Raw genomic sequence first — 18,938 nt, 5'->3', positions numbered from 1 at the left:
TATATGTCATATATATACATGTATGTCTATCTATCTATTGATCTCTATCTCTGTCTCTGTCTATATCTATATCTATATCCATCTCTCTCTCTCTCTCTATATATATATATATATATATATATATATATACTGATGACAGATGGTCGAATGTGCCAGAAGGGTGCCAGCCACCAAACAAACTGACCCTCAGTAGAGCCACAAAGTGTTCAGGTGACAGCCATTAACATGTCACCATGCTCACCGGAGTCCTGCCTCCTCATGGGACCAAATCACAACACATCTATGAAATCAACCTACTCCTACATAATCACCTCAGCCTCCCTGTGTCAACAAGTGCAATTTTTGTGGGCTCTACTCGAAATTGCTCCTTTCAGAGGCTGGAGAGGTGACTCAGTGGTCAAAGAGGGCTTGCTGCGCTGGCAGAGGACCTGGGTTCCGATCCTGGTACCCCTGGCTCGCAAGCATCTGTAACTCTAGCTCCAGGAGAGCCTGTGTTACACCGTTCTCCTCCATGCCGGGCTGCCCACCTGCCAGTACCACACATGTCATCCCTCTCATCTGTCCTTCAAGTGGTGTGGTAGTTTATTTCTGAATGTACAAAGTCTCAAGTTTGGGGAAAGAAAGACAGGAAAAAAATGAGTATTTTTCCAAGTTTGTTTTTTGTTTTTTGTTTGTTTGTTTTTGTTTTGTTTTTAGTGATTACAGCAGAAGTTCATGGTGCCATTCAGTTAGGGGGTGGGGAAGAAGGCAGGTGTGCCCCACATTGGCTGATGTGACATGAGGGACACCTAAGAGGCAGGCTCATTTCTGATTTTGCCCTATTAGCAGGGTGGCCATCCCAAGTGAACTTCATGTGTAATATGTGCAGATAGACTGAAGAGCTAACCCTAAGTCGGCATGCTTCAAGAAATTCTGGGAACTTTTGTTACTCTTACATTTGAGTTTATTTGTGTTTGTGTTGGGTGTGTGTGTGGGGGGGGAGTATATGTGTGTGTGTGTGTGTGTGTGTGTGTGTGTGTGTGTGTGTGTTCTGCCACACCGACATGGAGGCCAGAAGACAACTTTTGCCAGTCAGTTTTCTTCTTTCAACCATGTGAATCTGGAGACTCAAATTCAGGTCAGGTTTAATGGCAAGAATCTAAGCCATCTTAGAGCTTTAAATAAAAAAACATATTTTTGTGGGAGAGGGTGTGTGCAAGTTAGTTGGCCTTGATGGTATAGTCCTATCTTCCCAGCTATTTGGGAGGCTGAGCCAGGAAATAGGGTGTTCAAAGTCAGACTAGGTGACAAGAGTTCATAGACAACCTGGATTACAGGTGAATTCTAGGCCAGCCTGGGCATATTTGGTAAATCTCCCATCCCAAAATTTGAGGTACAAAGAGACTGGGGGTGTCCCTCAGCGTTAGAATGTGCTTGGCTGTGTGAAGCCCTGGGTTCGGTCCATACTACAAAACGTTGCAAGCTTCAGTTGCCTCTAAATGTGAGTTAGGGTGACACAAATGCTACATTATATCAGACTCAAAATAAAGGCAGGGAAGGGAGGAATGGAAAACACGGAGGAGGAGCTGCTAGGTTTCTGAGGAGGTGACAATCTTTGGACTTGTTGCTGTCACCAGGAGTGGCTCTTTTTGGCTTCTGGATCCAGGCCAGCCTAGGCGATAACACCCTCAGGGCCTGCTCCCCTCCTTTTGGGTTTCCTCCCTTCTATGCAGACCGCTAGGGTGATAGGAGCCGCTGCTACAGGCTTGGACCATGGCCGCAGCACCCGGAGAGCGGCTGCAGGAGGAGGCGCGGTGCTCCGTGTGCCTGGACTTCCTGCAGGAGCCCATCAGCGTGGACTGCGGCCACAGCTTCTGCCTGCGGTGCATCTCGGAGTTCTGCGAGAAGTCCGACAGCGCTCAGGGCGTCTATCCCTGTCCCCAGTGCAGAGGTCCCTTCAGGCCCGCCAGCTTCAGACCCAACCGGCAGCTGGCCAGCCTGGTGGACAGCGTGCGGCAGCTGGGGCTGGGCACGGGACACGCGGGGTCGCGTCAGTGTGCGAGGCACGGTGAGGATCTGAGCCGCTTCTGTGAAGAGGACCAGGCGATGCTGTGCTGGGTCTGTGATACCAGCCCTGAACACCGGAGCCACCGCACGGAGACGCTGCAGGAGGCAGCCAGTCGCTACCAGGTAAGCCCCAGCTCAGGTTCCCATGTGGAAATTGGGAAGACACTGGGGCAGATGATCTTGGAATGTGAAGGGACCTATTCAAGACAGAGCCAACTGCGCTATTGCATAAGTGTTAACTATTAACTCCCGAGCTCCTTCCTTCCCTAGCCTCCTCCCCGTTCTGACAGGCTCACACTCAGGGAAGCTCCGGTGGCTTTCACTCCTGGGAACCCCGGGGTTGGGCATATGCTAAGTCCAACCTCCTATCACAATGGGCCTCTGGTGTAGCAGGGGTGCGGAACTCCCTCTGCTGAGCACAGACTCCACTGTCTTAGGAGGGATTTCCTATTGCCTTCCCTCTGTGTGTGTTATCTGGGCACAGGCAGAAGGCTGCGGGCTCATTCATCTTCCCTCGACGTTGCTGGACACGTTTTAAGAACATTTAAGTTTCCCACTTCCTGAACAACCAGCACAAGGAACAGCAGCGTGGTGGTGGTGGTTTTCCTTCCTCGACAAGCCTGACCACCTCAGAGGCACAGAACACTGGCTTTCTTAAGATGCTTGCTGGGTTGATTTTCTCTAAAATTAAAAATGAGGGTGTTTTCCTCAACTCGTTGGAAGCCTCTCTCTTGATTTTACTGCTTGCTTTCCTCAACTTGGTAAAGATTTAGGCATGAGTTCTTTTCTAGTCAGATTTAAAAATTATGACCCCCACCTGCTTTAAGTCCTGAAAATGTCACACAGAGCTTGGCTAGTGATACATTTCTGATACTGTTTTCTACAAATATTCTGTGGGCTTTTTTTCCCCTCAATTAAATGCCAAATAAACACCATAGACCTCTCAGCCAATCAGCTGCAGCCGCCTAAGGCCCTGTGCTAACTGCATAGCTCTTATCCTAACCACACAGATCCAGCAGAATCTGCCCTGTCACTGTTGTCCCTAGCCCTGCTGTGCTGTTTGTCACCTCTCTGGTGTGGCTCGTGGTTTCTTTGGGCTGGTGGAGCTTTACTCCATCTGCTGAGCTAAATGTTTCAACAGCAGAGCAAATCCTACTCAGTCTTGTCAGGCACTACAGCGAGTTCCAAGGCCATTTCGTATGCACACTCGACACAGCCCTATAGTGCCCGCTTTTCAAGTATGAGCCATGTGCATGTAGGGCTTATTAACCAGCTTTTATGGTGGGGTTCATATATTTTTCTTCCCAAAGCATGTGTTTGTGCATGTGTTCTCTGCAGTCAAATATTCACATGTGCCTCCGTGTGCCTACTGCAGGGTCCTGGTGCTGAAGGGAGACAGCTTCTGTTGTACCCTCTCCACTTCTCAGGCTGGGGCACTCGCTGCCAGGCTTGCAATCTGAGATTGACCCCCCAACCCCACATAACGGAAGGATAACTGGCTCCTGCAAATTGTATATATACTCCATGTGTGTCTCTGGCACTCTTGTGGGTACATACTCATACATGCATACACACACACACACATACACACACACACTAAATAAATACATGTTTTAAAGTTCTTAAGTGATAAATAACCCTTCAGTCTCTCAATATGAGACAGCATTTCCTCTGCTGCAATATAGTTTTTATACATTCACTGTAAACATTTTTCAAAATTGGCATTATATTGTATAAAATACAACTATTTGTTATTATAATTGTGTTTCTGACCATTAAATCTACTACAACCCCTTACTTATACTCTATTGTTACTTTTTCTTTTTACCTCACATCTTAACATTGTGGTTATTATCGGAAAGAGTGACATAATGACAGGTCTTTAGGCACATCTTGGTGTCTGGCACTGGATGAGGTAAGTATCTGCTGAATTTTGTGAGTCCAGAGGTCAGTTGGTGACTCCCTGCTGATCTTTGGACATCTAAGCAAACTCTAAGGCCTGAGAGAGTGCATCTACAATGGTCTTGTGTTCCCAAACAGAGGAAGCTCCGAGAGGCCTCGGAACTTGTGAAGAAGGAAATGGAGGAGGCTCTGACCCAGGAGGCCAACGTGGGGAAGAAGACCATCATCTGGAAGGTGAGGCGGAACCAACCGTGGCTTCAGGAAGCTTGCGGGCCAATGTGAGATGTTCCTCCATCATGGCCACCTCTCTCCCACTCATGTTCCAACTCATTATTTCCTCCAGAACAGCATCACAATGCCTTCCTGGGCCAACCCATTCCTTTTAAAATCCTCTTCATATGACCTGATGTAAGTAAGTAAGTGGTATTGCTATCTGAATCTTACAGTCAGCCTCACTAGTGGAACCCAATCACCACAGCCTTAACAGATCTGTAGGATGAATGAAAATCAACGCTACATGAAATATGACAGAGTACAGGGAACAACAACCATCTGTACATAGGACAACCTGCTGACGCAGCATCTCATTTACATACTGGCAGAAATGGTGTTTCTTTCTTTTTTCTTTTTCTTTTTCTTTTTTTGTTTTTTTTGTTTTGTTTTGTTTTGTTTTGTTTTGTTTTTTCGAGACAGGGTTTCTCTGTGTAGCCCTGGCTGTCCTGGAACTTACTCTGTAGACCAGACTGGCCTTGAACTCAGAAATCCACCTGCCCCTGCCTCCCAAGTGCTGGGATTAAAGGCTTGCACCACTACCTCCTGGCTAGAAATGGTGTTTCTTAACCTGGGGTATTTCAGGATGTCACAACTTGGAGAAGGCTGCCGCCACCTCTGGCAGAGCCAGCAATGGTACAGAACACTGTGGCAGAAGGGTGTTCCACCCTTTGACACTGAGACATAGCCCTGTCATCTACAAATGTGTTGGGTGGCACTCACAGCTGCCCTAGCACACTAGCAGCTGGCCCATGGGCTGTGGGCTGGACACACCCAATACAGTGTTCAAGATTCTACCCACACCTGAGACAGAGAGCTACCTGATCAGACTCTCAATCGTGTCAGACTATGCGACTAAGAAATCATGGGCATATTATATATGCAACAATTATATATTATATAATATCCAAGATATATTCCAAGCTATAGTCTTATTTTCCTCCTTTTACAAATAACCTTTTCTATATTTTTCTGAATCTTCCCTTCTTGGTTTTGTCAAAAGTCCTTCATATATAGATAGTTTCTCCACCCCATAGGAACTGGTTTTGTTTTTGTTTTTTCCCCTACATTTTCTTCTGGGACAAGTCTCATTCCAACCACAGTGTCCAATATGAGTGAAGTTTAACATTGGTTCTCAGATTAATGATATCCAGTCTTATAATCCAAGTCACTTGCTCCCGATCCTGGCCTGCCCTTGGATCTAGGCAATCAGGCAAAGATCAGGAGCAAGACCTGGGTCCTCACATCTAGACCCTCTAGTGGCTAGCTAACATAGATGTGCTGCCAAGAGTCCTGTTTGAAGACAAGTGCTCCTGTATGGGTTTACAGTCAGTGTGATGGTTTGTATATGCTCAGCCCAGGGAGTGGCACAATTAGAAGGTGTGGCCCTGATGAAGTAGGTTTGTCACTGTGGGTGTGGGCTATAAGACCCTCATCCTAGCTGCCTGGGAGCCAGTATTCTGCTAGCAGCCTTCAGATGAAGATGTAGAACTCTCAGCTCTTCCTACACCATGCCTGCTCTGGATGCTGCCATGTTCCCACCTTGATGATAATGGGCTGACCCTCTGAATCTCTAAGCTAGCCCAGTTAAATGTTGTCCTTGTAAGAGTTGCCATGGTCATGGTGTCTGTTCACAGCAGTAAAACCCTAAGACAGCCAGTAACATGATCACAGGAGACACAGGCAAAAAGAGGAGTTTGATAAATGCCGTCGTTGTCTTCCTGTCTTGGCACTTGTAACTTTCACATGCAGAGGGAAGAAATGAGGAGAGATGGACTATGGAAGCCTCTCCTCACCACCACCCCTTGTGCCCCCAGCTTGACCCACTGTAACCCTACACCCTCAGTCTGGTTCAGCAGTAGTCTTATAGCTTTCCACAGTGGGAGTGTTATGTATATAAAAGGAGCCTCACCTTTTGGAAATAAGGGCAGGAAATTCCAATCTATTTAAGTTTAGAAGGTGGCCATGACCATATGAATGGAGTGATTTAGAAGATGGTGAAAGGACAAAGAAAAAAATCTGAGGAAGGCATTGTCTTAAGGGGCTGTTAATACAGCTGATTCTAATGGGAAAATGGCATCCTGTCCTTCAGGGAAACCAGGAAATTATAAACATTAGAAGCAGGAGGTAGATGCTCTGGGGGGTAACTTGCCTCTTACACTCAGTTTACAGCTGGTTTCCTAAATGCTAATTCCATGAGAATCAACTTGAGATACAGTAACCTGTAGTCAAATCCATTCCTTCGGAAGTTGTAGATGTGAGATCTTTAGGTGAAGACCAAGACAACAATGTAATGCTAATGTGCAAGCCAGTGACCTAGGAATACTTAGCTCTTCCTTGACTTTACAAAAAACTCTAACCACCATTGCCATGGAGTAAAGAACATTCAGGGCTGGGGAGGCAGCTCAGTGGATAAAGTGCTTGTCCTGCAGCCATGAGGACTTGAACTCAGATCTCCAGCACCCACATCAGAAGCTTGGTGTGGCAGTGCATATCTGAAACCTCAGTGCTGGAGTTGGGGGTGCAAAGACAGTCAGATTCCTGGGGATGGCTGGCCAGCTTAGCTTAAACAGTGAGTACTGGGTTTCAGGAGAAACTCTGTCATTAGGTAGAAAGTAATAGAGGAAGACACCTAAAATAAATCTCTGGCTGTCCTCTACATATGCACTCATATGTAAACACACCTGCACACACACACACACACACACACACACACACACACACACACACACACACGAGCATTAAAAGTCCATGTTCTCAATCTCAAGTTTTTCTGTTACAAGTACAGGTTTCTTTTAATCTCTCTGTTGTTGTTTTGCGTAGACATGGTCACTAGTCACTAGTAGAATAAATAGTAACTAGAATTGTGTGGTGACTTTATGCTGGACACTGTTCACAGACAGACAGATGGTCACTGACCTCCCATTGCTACACTTCTCTCCTATTTTGATTTCAATGCTAAATCTTGTATCTAGAAACGCTTCAAAGCTATGTCAAATTGGGATCCTGGTTCCAGCATTCTTTTTCAAACCACTACTTTGCCAGACTCCCCTCATACAAATGGCTTCCAGGTTCTGCAGGCTGTTAGAATACAGCCAACAGTCAGTTCAAGGGTGGAAGAGCAGAGAGGGCTCTGTGCACATCTCCCCAGCTCCACTGCTCCACACGTGAAAGCAGGAGGACCCAGCTGCACCTCACATCATCGCCATGACCCTGCCTGCTGTGTCCCCACAGGAGAAAGTGGAGATGCAGAGACAACGTTTCAGGCTGGAGTTTGAGAAACACAGGGGTTTTCTGGCCCAGGAGGAGCAGCTGCAGCTGAGGAGGCTGGAAGAGGAAGAGCGAGCGACTCTGCAGAGACTGCGTGACAGTAGGAACAGGCTGGCCCAACAGAACAAGGTCCTGAGGGAACTGGCTGAAGAGCTGGAGGAGAGGAGCCAGCGGCCAGCCCTGGGGCTGCTGGAGGTGAGACATGCTCCAGGGATGGGCAGGAGGCAGGTGTGGAGCTAAGGGACAGAGGGGGATCTTGTCATTCGATGCCAACACCTAGGCAGACTCACTCTTAGTAAAAGAGTAGAAACAGGTACAGAAGGCATGCGACCAGAGGGTACCCTGGAGAGCCACATAGCTCACACTAACACAAAAACTTAAATGACAGTAAACAAATGAATGTTTACAAGAACTGAGATGTTTGACTATCTTTAGATTACAAGTCACTCGTACACATATGCATATCTTTTAAAAGAGAAACCGCTGCTAGATATTAATGGCTTCCTTTCTTATCAGTGTAGATCAAATGGTCATTTTTGGTGTGATGGTTCAAAGACATTTAGCGGTCTCTAACAAAGGCATTAAGGGTAACGTGTGTGTGTGTGTGTGTGTGTGTGTGTGTGTGTGTGTGTGTGTGTGTGCCTACCTCAAATATTTGATGCCCCTTCCCAATTCTATCTTCATCAGGTAGAAGCTCTAACTCTTTCAAAACAGCCAGTTGGCAGAATCATCAATTTAGGAAGTAGCTGTGGTGATGGATTTAGAGGGAATGGACAAAAACTTTATGCAGAACGATTCTGTTCTTTGACTGATCGATTGTGCAAAGTCTTATTTATTTACTGTAAATAGAATTTATACTAAAGTTCATTGTCCCTTGAAGTTTCATCTTAGATGCTAGCAACTTTCAGATATTTCTAATGACGTTATTACTGTGTGTCTGGCCTGACTTAAGAAAGTAGTCAGAGATCGGACTCATCCTGGTATGTCTTTCATTTTCAGGGAGCGAGGGATGTCTTGACTCGGTAAGTTTCACTTCTGAGTCAGTGTGGGGGGGGGGGCTGGTGCAGGGGAGGGAGGCCCCTGGAGACCACACTGACACCTGCAGGCTCTACACATTTCAGAAGTGAAGCCATCACAAGGCTGGAACCAGAGGCGGTCTCTATGGAGCTGAAGACTGTGTGCCGCATCCCCGGGATGAGAGAGATGCTGAGGAAGTTCCAAGGTAGGCAACCAGGCCGCTGCAGGGACCGCTTTACAAAAAGAACGGGAGACTAGAATAGGTCTTAGGAAATTAGTTTGGGCCAGAACTGGAGAAAGATAAGCTCCCAATTCCTCTCCATGTTGTCTCACAATGTGTTTAAAAGACAAACTAAGAACAGGGTGTACACATGCGCAGACTCAGCTGGAAGTTTTGCCTCTTCTCTGGCTCCGAGGCTTCTGTCCTATTCTTACCCGCAGCAGGACTGCCTTTGTAGATAGAGCCTTGATGGTCCGGCCAGGCTGTGAGTGCATCTGACTGTGGATATCAGGTAGTGGTCACAGGCAGAGCCCTACCTCCTAGAGGCAGAAATCAGCAAAGGCTTACCTGAGAGCACGCTGTCAGACTGTGGGACCCAGAGCTTGACCTCTGCCTTGGTGCATCATCCAGAAAAAGGGCAAATCAAACAAAACCTATCTTTATTTTCTTTCCCTGTTCTCTCAATGACTCCAGTGCCTTTGGTCACCAAAACATTCTAGAGTCTTTCCTGCAACAGCTGATCGATGCCCTAGTGGGTTTTCCAGCTGGGAATCTAACTCAGCTCACTTTCTGACAAGATCAGGCCAGTGATGGAATCAGGCTGACAGACCATCCTACAGGCTGACACCCTTCCCCATGCCAGTGGCAAGCAGGCTGTATAGCCTGTGTTGCTGGGGAAGAGGCTCCATTTAATTTTTTTTTTTTTTTTTTTTTTTTTTGGTAAACATGCAAAGTAATGAATTTCTTTAAAAATTTTTTCTTCATTTTTATTTTATACATGAGTGTGTTTTGCCTCACTGTGTGTGTACAGTGCTTTCTGGGGCCAGAAGAGGGCATCAACTCTTCTGAAACTGGAGTTACAGATGGTTATGAGCCACTATGTGGGTGTTAACTCAGAGCCACCTTCAGTGGCCAGCAATAGGTTCTTTATGACATTTTCACATACATGTGACATTGTACTTGGCTCATTCTCAGTCCTATCACAGGCTGTGGCCCCTTTACCTCCTGTTGGTCTTTGTCCCTTATTTAAATATCTCCCTTTGCTTTCATAGCTTAAAATCTGCATGAAGGATAGATGTTTTTGATAGCCCTGGCCTTGTATTTTGATGCTAATTCCACTCCTGGGAGGGGCTGCAGATGAGGAGTTGTCTTGTGAACCTTCTCCCCACCTTAAAGTTTCAAATAAAGGCTTGAGCCAATGATTGGGCAGTAGGAAAGGAGAGGAACGAGGGTTTGGGGAGGAGTAAAGGATCACCAGGAAGGGGGAGGAGCTACAGAGGATCGATGGGAATGGGGAGGAGTTAAGGATGATTGACGGGAAGGGGGGAGCTAGGGAGGATCGAAGGAGAGGATTGGGAGAAGCTCATGGCCTGGAGAAACTGCAAGTTATATGGGATATCATAGATGGGAATAGAGTAGTGTAGTGGGAGATCCGCCCAATCTAGGCGTATAGCTTGTGTTGTTATTGAGTTGAGATTTCTTTTACCCAGTAATTGGGTTGGAAAAATATAGCAACAAATAGATATTTCCCACTACTAGCTTCAGAGCTCCAGGTCTTCAGCTCAGGTCTTATTTATATCGAGTTGATTTGTGTGTCAGGTGAAAGGTAAAGACATAGCTGCATTCTCTGGCATGTGGATATTTCCCCAGCACCATTAGCTGAAGAGACTATGTTCCCCCATGCAGGACTCTGGCCTTTTGTTGAGACTCATTTGGTTGGAGCTGTATGAGTTCATAGCTGGGTCCTCTCTTGTATTCCATTGTCCCACATGTTTGGTTTTGTATTAACAATACGCAAACTGTGTCACTATGGCTCTGTGGTATAATTTGAGATCAGGTATTGCGATGCCTTCAGCCTTGCTCTTTCTGTTCAGGACTGTTTTGCATTCTCTGTCCCAGGTGCTTTCCTTTTTCATAAATTTTAGGGTTGTTTTTCCTAGTTCTAAGATTTCCACTGGGATTTTGGTTGGGATCACTGTAATCTGTAGGCTGTTTAAGTAACCTTACCATTCCATAACAATACTGCCAGTCGTGGGCAGGGCAGTCTTTCCATCTTCTACTGGCACCTTTAGTTTCTTCCCTCTATGCTTCAAAGTTTTCTTTGTAGAAGCTCTCCCATTCCCTGGATAGGTTCATTTCCAGAATCTTGGGGTGGACTTTTATTGTTATTTTTTGTCTTATTTTGGATTTTTAGAAGCTATCATGAATAGTACTTTTCTTCCTCATCCAGGTAGTTTGTAGACAGAAAAGATACTGATGTTTGTATATGAGTTGTGTCTTCCACTGCATGACTGGAAGCTTTGCTCAGATCTAAAGTTTCGCAGTAAAGTCCTTTTAAGTATATGATTGTACCATGTGTAAACAGGAATGCTTGATTTTTTCCCCTCAAATTTGCACTCTTAACTTTTTTTTTTATCTTGCCTTATTGTTTTGGCTAAGACTTCAAGCACTACACAGTGACTACACTGTGAGTATTCCTGTCTCAGCCTTAACTTTAAAAAAATGCTATGCTTATCTTATAACCTTTATTATATTGAGGTATATCTCTCTGTTCCTAGTTTCTTCATGGCTTTTTTTTTTCAAGGAGGGGATTTTTAGCATCTTTAAGGGTCTTTCCTGTATCTTTTGAGATGATCATGTGACTTCTGTCCTTAGGTCGGTTTATGTGCTGGTGTCTTAGTTAGGGTTACTGTTGCTATGATGAAATATCATGGCCAAAGGTAAGCTTGGGAGGCTGGGCAGTTATTCAGCTTCTGCTTCCACATCACAGCTGGCCAACAGAGGAAGGACAGGAACTCAAGCAGGTCGGGAACCTGGAGACATGAGCTGATGCAGAGGCCTTGGAGGAGTGCTGCCTATTGGCTTGCTTCACATGACTTGCTCAGCCTGCTTTCTTATAGAACCCAGGTCCACCAGCTCAGGAATAGCCCCCCACATAATGGACTAAGCTCTCCCCCATCAATCACTAACTAAGAAAGAACCCAGGTGTCCCTCAATGGAGGAATGGATACAAAAAATATGGTATATTTACACAATGGAGTACTATTCAGCCATCAGAAACAATGAATTCATGAAATTCTTAGACAAATGGATGGAGCTGGAGAACATCATACTAAGTGAGGCAACCCAGTCTCAAAAGATCAATCATGGTATGCACTCACTGATAAGTGGATATTAGCCTAGAAACGTGGAATACACAAGACATAATCCACATATTAAATGATGTCCAAGAGGAGTGGCCCCTGGTTCTGGAGAGACTCAGTGCAGCAGTATAGGAGAATACCAGAACAGAGAAGTGGGAAGGGGTAGATGGGGGGATAGGGGGAGGGAAGAGGGCTTATGGGACTTTTGGGGAGTGGGGAGCCAGAAAAGGGGAAATCATTTGAAATGTAAATAAAAAATATATTGAATAAAAAATATTAAAATAGAAAAGAAAAGAAAATGCCTGGAAGAAAATGCGTTACAGCTGGACCTAATGGAGGCATTTTCTCAATGGAAATTGCCTCCTTCCAGGTAACTCCACTGTGTCACGGTGATTGAAGACTAGCCAGCACAGCTGGGTTGCATATGTTGATTTGTGTTTATTGAACCACCTTTTCAGGGCAAGAATAAAACTAACTTAACAATGGGACATTCTTAATGTGTTCTTGAATTTGGTTTGGAAGTATTTTACTAAAATTTTCTGCATCTGTTTTCATCATGGAAGTTTCAAAGGAAAAGTCCTTTGCGCCTTTCTCTCGGTTTGGCATCAGGGTGATCCTGGCTCCACAGAATGAGTTTGTAGCATCCTGTCCCTTTCGTTTTATTGAACTGTTAAATAACTGGCAAAAGCAGTGCAGTTGACAGGCCCTGGCCTCTACTTCTGATTGACCAGCTGTCAACAGAGTTTCTTAGGGCTCCCCTCCTCAGGGTCAATTAATACAATTAATTTGCTAGGCCAGCTTACAGAACACAGAAGTACACTACCTGCCCATTTACTGTGAAGGTGTCACAGAGGATGCAGAGACAGGCAGACAGAAGAGGTGAGATGGGAGAAAAGAGAAGAGGTCAAGCCTCTGCCCCACCCCGACTCCTATACACCCCCAACACTGTCTAAACACCCCCAACACCGTCTAAACACCCCCAACACTGTCTAAACACCCCCAACACCGTCTAAACACCCCCAACACCGTCTAAACACCCCCAACACCGTCTAAACACCCCCAACACTGTCTAAACACCCCCAACACCGTCTAAACACCCCCAACACCGTCTAAACACCCCCAATACCTTCTACTCCCTCCTGGAACCTCCATGGGCTTAGCTGTCTTGAGGCTACACACATTCTGATATTTTTCTTTTTATTTATGGTTTTTGTTCACACACAAAGCAACTGGTTTAACTGCGGCATTTGGGGGTGTGTGTATCAAAGTCCCATTGTGTACAGCAGAGTTCTGCGAGGCCAAACTCAAGGTCTTTGCCAGGCTCAGCTTTTCTGGATGAGAGAAATGAGGAACCTTGAGGCTTCTTAGTGGATCCTGAGGTTTCAAAGGCTGGAACTGAAGCTCAGGGATACTACACAAGGTCCTAGGGCTGATCCTCAGCACAGCAGTAGAAGATAGGAAGGGAGGGATGAAGGAAGAAAGGACAGAAACAAAGAAGGAAGGGAAGAAGGGAGGGAGGGAAGAAGGGAGGAGAGGGGAGATAAGGTTTTATTATGCATTTCTGCTTAATTTCGTGCTCTGCAAAACTCTTTCCACAGTGGACGTGAAGCTGGATCCAGCCACGGCCCACCCAAGCTTGCTCTTAACGGCGGACCTGCGCACTGTGCAGGATGCAGAGGTCTGGAGGGATGTCCCCAGCAACCCTGAGCGCTTTGACACCTGGCCTTGCATCCTGGGCCTGCAGGGCTTCTCCTCCGGGAGGCATTACTGGGAAGTCATCGTGGGGGAAAGAGCAGAGTGGGGGCTTGGGGTCTGCCAAGACTCAGTGCTGAGAAAAGGGGAGACCACACCGTCCCCAGAGAACGGTGTCTGGGCCATGTGGCTGCTGAGGGGGAGCGAGTACATGGTCCTGTCCTCTCCCTCAGTGCCTGTGCTCCAAGAGGAGCGACCTCGCCGCATCGGGATCTTTTTGGACTACGAAGCTGGTGAAATCTCCTTCTACAATGTCACAAATGGGTCTTACATCTACACATTCAACCATCTCTTCTCCGGCGTTCTCAGGCCCTACTTCTTTGTCTGTGACAAAACGCCTCTTATCTTGCCGCCCATGACAGAAGCAGGGCCTGGAAACTGGACTCCCAAGGGTCTCCTTGATCTTGCTGCTGCTGCCAGAAGTGAGGAATACTAAACCCATCCAGAAGTGCTGCGCTTCAGAGACGTCCTGGATGGATGGGTGTGGGAGAGCATGGCTGTGCCCTGCTTCTGCAAACCACATCAACGCCTGCTCTGAGGCCTGCGCAGTGGAAATTCTCCCTTTGGGACTACGGAGTGCATCCAGGGTGCTTCACATACTGAGGAACTCTGTGGAGTGAATGACTCAGGAAAGGCAGCTGGCTCATCAAACTCTGTTGCCAGAAGTCTCGATTTTCCTTAGAGCATCTTCATGGTGAAAAGCTAGAATTAAATGTTATTCTCCTTGTATCCTCAACCCTCCATACGGAGAGACTTGAGAGTATTAATTCTACTAGTTTCTGTTTGTTTGAGACATAGTTCTCTTTGTAGCCAAGGATATCCCCAATAACTCAGTGTCTTAGGTGCAGGTGTGTGCCACAAAGCTTAGCTTAGAAATAAGGTTACTTCAAAATAACCTTATTCTAGTGAAGTCCATTTCTCTCTCTCTCTCTCTCTCTCTCTCTCTCTCTCTCTCTCTCTCATTGTTTTCTGTTGTTTCTTCTTACTTAGTCTTATAGTCCTAGAATCATATATTTGGAATCATTCTGAATATTTGTTTGTATTCCCTAGCACTACATTCAATGACATCCTATCCTCTTTTCTGTTGTTGCTTTGTAAAAGATTTTATTCTTTTTAAGTGTATAAGTGCACATGTCTCCCTCCCCCTCCCTCTCTCTCCCTCTCATGTGTGTGTGTGTGTGTGTGTGTGCACGTGTGTGTATGTGTGCGTGTGTGCATGTGTGTGTGTGTATGCTATATCAATGCAAGTGCTAGCAGAGGCCAGAAGGGACTATCAGCTCCCCTGGAGCTGGAATTACAGGTATCTGTGAACTGCCCAATGTGAATACTGGGAACAGAACAGAGAGCAGTTTTATTCACCAAGCAATCTCTGCAGCCCCAGTTCCATTTATTCTGGAGGAGCTCTCAGTGATTTTTGAAATCCATTACTCTAAATCCAGTTTCACTGATTCATAGATCTCCTCTTTTGTCTTTGGCATCATTGTTTATTTTAAAATATTTTTTTTAAAAATGTGTATAAGTGTTTTGCTCCCATGTATGTCTGTGCACCATGTGTGTGCGGTGTCCGAGGAGGTCAGATGAGGGTATCATCTCCCTTTGATCCAGAGTTGTGAACAGTGAGTAGCAAGCCACCATGTGAGTGCTGGGAACCAAACCCTGGTCCTCTATAGGAGCAGCAAGACCTCCTCATGACTGAGCAATCTCTCTAGCCCTGGGTTAATTTTTAGAAGAAAGCCTGTGCTCTGGCATTAGTGGTGGTGTATGCCGGTCATTCCAGCATCAGGGAGACAGAGGCAGGACTTTGAGGCTGGTGTGGGCTCCATAGCAAAATCTTACCTCAAAAAGAAAAACAAACAAACAAACAAAGAAAAAACACAAAAAGAAAGTGACAAAGAAAGGAAGAAGGAAAGAAAGAAAGAAAGAAAGAAAGAAAGAAAGAAAATATAGCTTAGTTGTAAAAGCATTTGGTTATCTTATTAAACGTTCTGAATTTAATCCTCAACACCTAAACAGGCAAATTTTTCTCACTATTTTAAACGTATTTTTCAGTATTTAGTGGCTAAGTAACTGGCTTGAAAACAGACTTTAAATTTATACTCCATTCACTCACAGTGATAAATCTCGTTGGCACGGGAACAACAGGTGCTGGCTTTCTGCCTCTGCACATGATCCTGGTTGTCAGGGCCTTAATGAAATCACCCAGGCTGGATGTGGGTCCTGTGCAAGAAACACAGATGACCCCTTGTAGTGTAATGGAGATATTTGAAGTTATGGCTGATGAGTGGCCAGAACTTAGCTCTTAGTTAAATACTATGTAAAGATGGTGTTGAAATGATGATGATATTTGATTTATTTTTACAGTAAAGTGTTTTGTGTTTTTCTAATGAAACCCTTAAAGGTCACTGAAGGCCACCTCCTGCCATACCTCTCTGTATCTTGGTCTACTAAATAAGTGTTAAGCAAATGCTAAAACACCAAGTTCTGAAATGCCAACACTATAGGACTTGTTGGCAAATTTGATTGTCTATATCTTGATATTTATCTTCCTCTCCAGCTCTACTTTAAAGTCCAAGATGTTTTTCTTTTCCACGGATATTTTTATGGCTGACTTTGTCACTTATAACATGTTATTGTCACAGGTTATTTCTAGATTATTTTTAATTGGTTATACGAAGATACTTCTCTGCTCTGTCTCTCATTGAAAGAGAGGAAATGACAGGTCTTTCCATGATCCCATGGTAGTTCACAGACCACACAAGCCATTTTTGTTCATGATCTTGGTGGAGCAAAGGATTTTGAATCCATGCTAGAGCTTCCTCCTCAATGGACCGATGACTGGCCTGAGGTGACATCTCTCACAGAATATCCAACCACTCACAGGACAGGGAAGCCATTTTTGGGGAGGGCAACAGCAGAAACACCCGTCATTCCCATCTTAAGGGCGTACCTGAGTCTTGCCATCTCACCATGTCTCCATCTCACCAGTCACCAACACAGTGAGTCATTAAAGACTTCATCCTCTGTATTCTAAGATTTCAAATCTCATGTGTCTTGTTTAAATCTTTCTCCTTGCTTTTCCAAACCACAATATGTTCTCACCATTCCACTGAAATTCTAGCTCATTGCCTGCAAAGCCCTCTAAGTAGATACATATTTCCCCACCTTCCCTAACTTTTCTCCCACACAATACCTTTTTTATATGTAACTGTTGACTTGAACTCTATAGGCATTTAAAACCCAGCCTAAAACTTAGCCCCGGGACCCTACCAAGGTAAATCTCCCTCTAATTAAATACAGGGGGAAAAGAGTCTGTGTATTTAGTGCTGACAGCGCCTTCCCTTCTGTTGCTCCTCCCAAGCAACTCCTTTGCTGTGTTCCCGATTCCACTCTCCACCTGTAGACCCTCAGTAGTGACAGTGTGACTCAGTTTTCAAAGGGCTGGAGAGTCCAACCATCTTGACCTCCAGCTGCTGCAGTAGCGGCCTGCACTTTTCAACCCTCCTCACCCCTCCCCTAAACATTCTGCATTACTGTACTCACTTCTCTATAGTATCCCAGCTGTCCCCGCCCCTCCCACATTCATCTTCAACACACCTACTCAGGCCCCAGCCAGTGGAGCCAGTGTACTGACCTGACCCTCACTAGTCTTAGAGTCCTGTGTAAACTTCACCCTTCATGCTGAGCTCTTGGGCCCTCAAAGACCTGAGTCCAATCCCTCCTCCAATTCTGTCTTCCTCTCTCATCTCCATTTTCATTCTGCTCCATCTACCTTGCCTGAATGGTAGAGCCATAGCAAACAAGTTCTTTCCACCAGAGGACTGCTCCCCAGCTGTGACTTATGCTTACAATTCTTTTTTCCCAGTGCTTCCTCATCTGTTTCCTTCTCCCTGATAAACCCATTCAAAGGCTTCTTACAGGACACTCAAAGTCTTCTCACTGGACATATCTTCTCTCCACACCCCCAGAACACACATTCCCAGTATCCTTCACCAGGCTCATGCAGGCTCACTTACCCCACATGGTATACATACAGTATGTATCAGTTCCAGGAACACTGCACTGAACTCCTATTTAATTACTAACTTATTTGTCCTTTCATGGTGCAGTGATGGCATCATGAAGATGAGCAGGATATTTATTAACAGGATATTCCTAAGCATGTACCAGGATCTCAAACACTGGCTGGCTGTAGTTATAGCTGAATGCTTATTTGTTGAATGAGTAAACGATTAAGTACCTGGAAAGAGAATTAAATGATGTAGTTAGAAGTGTCTTGGAAAATGCAAAATAGAGATACTATTTGTAACTAGACAGCCATCATCCAATAAAGGTTAATGCCAAGTGCTAAACATGTCCAGTCTATTTTTAACACAGAAAGTTTTTAACTAGAAAGCCCACTTCAGAGACATACAGGATTCTAGTGCTGGGATAGTACTGCATTCTCAGATAAGGTTTCACTAAACATGTTAGAGTTTGGGGTCTTCTCATTGTCACAATATACTCATTAAATTGTGGATTCCCTCGGGATACGCAGGCCATGTGTCAGATGTTACTGACTTGGAATGTGGGGAATCACCTAGGAACTTTGATAAGTGATACCTGGAGCAAGGGTATCTCTGTGCTTAATTGCTTGTCTATAAAATGTGAGGACCAGAGTGTGGGTCCCAGGAACCCATGCAATTTTCTTTTTTATTTTTAAAAAAAGATTTATTTATTATGTGTAAGTACACTGTCACTGTTTTCAGACATATCAGAAGAGGACATCAGGTCTCATTACAGATGGTTGTGAGCCACCATGTGGTTGCTGGGATTTGAACTCAGAACCTCTGGAAGAGCAGTCAATGTTCTTAACCACTGAGCCATCTCTCCACCCCCAACCCATGTAAATTCCAAGTGGGTGTGGAGTCTTCCTGTAATTCCAGACAGGATCCCCAGAGTAAGGTGTCAAGCAAGACTGTCCAGATCAGTTAGCTCTGGGTTTGATTTAGAGACCCTGTCTTGATAAAATAGAAGAGTAATTGAGGATAATTTCCTACATCACCCTCCAGCCGTCACAGATGTGGGGCCACACTTATGTGAACACCCATTCATCTCTCTCTCTCTCTCTCTCTTTCTCTCTGTCACACACACACACACACACACACACACACACATACACACATACACACACACACACACACACACACAGAAGAAAATAAAAGAAAGGATTCCATCATTGTGCATGGGCCTCTCTTCCGAGTCATATGGAAGGATCCCTCCCTCACGTGATGTCTGGTATCTGCTCCTATCCTTATCATCTCTATCATAGTGAACATTCC

General features: G+C 45.3%; 1 protein-coding gene across 1 annotated transcript; it reads left to right on the top strand.

Annotated features, from left to right (window-relative positions):
• The first annotated feature begins 1,592 nt into the window (after positions 1 to 1,592).
• On the top strand, positions 1,593 to 17,969 carry Trim58 (tripartite motif containing 58). Its single transcript, XM_052197748.1, has 6 exons — positions 1,593 to 2,169; positions 4,087 to 4,182; positions 7,453 to 7,683; positions 8,488 to 8,510; positions 8,610 to 8,710; positions 13,467 to 17,969. The coding sequence occupies exons 1-6, from the start codon at positions 1,753 to 1,755 to the stop codon at positions 14,054 to 14,056; spliced, it is 1,458 nt and encodes a 485-aa protein (XP_052053708.1). The 5' UTR covers positions 1,593 to 1,752; the 3' UTR covers positions 14,057 to 17,969.
• The last annotated feature ends 969 nt before the right edge of the window (positions 17,970 to 18,938 follow it).

Source organism: Apodemus sylvaticus, chromosome 10 (genome assembly GCF_947179515.1).
Source record: "Apodemus sylvaticus chromosome 10, mApoSyl1.1, whole genome shotgun sequence".
Taxonomy (NCBI): Eukaryota; Metazoa; Chordata; class Mammalia; order Rodentia; family Muridae; genus Apodemus; species Apodemus sylvaticus.
The sequence above is the reverse complement of the archived record's forward strand: the minus strand, read 5'-3'. Positions and strand labels throughout refer to the sequence as shown.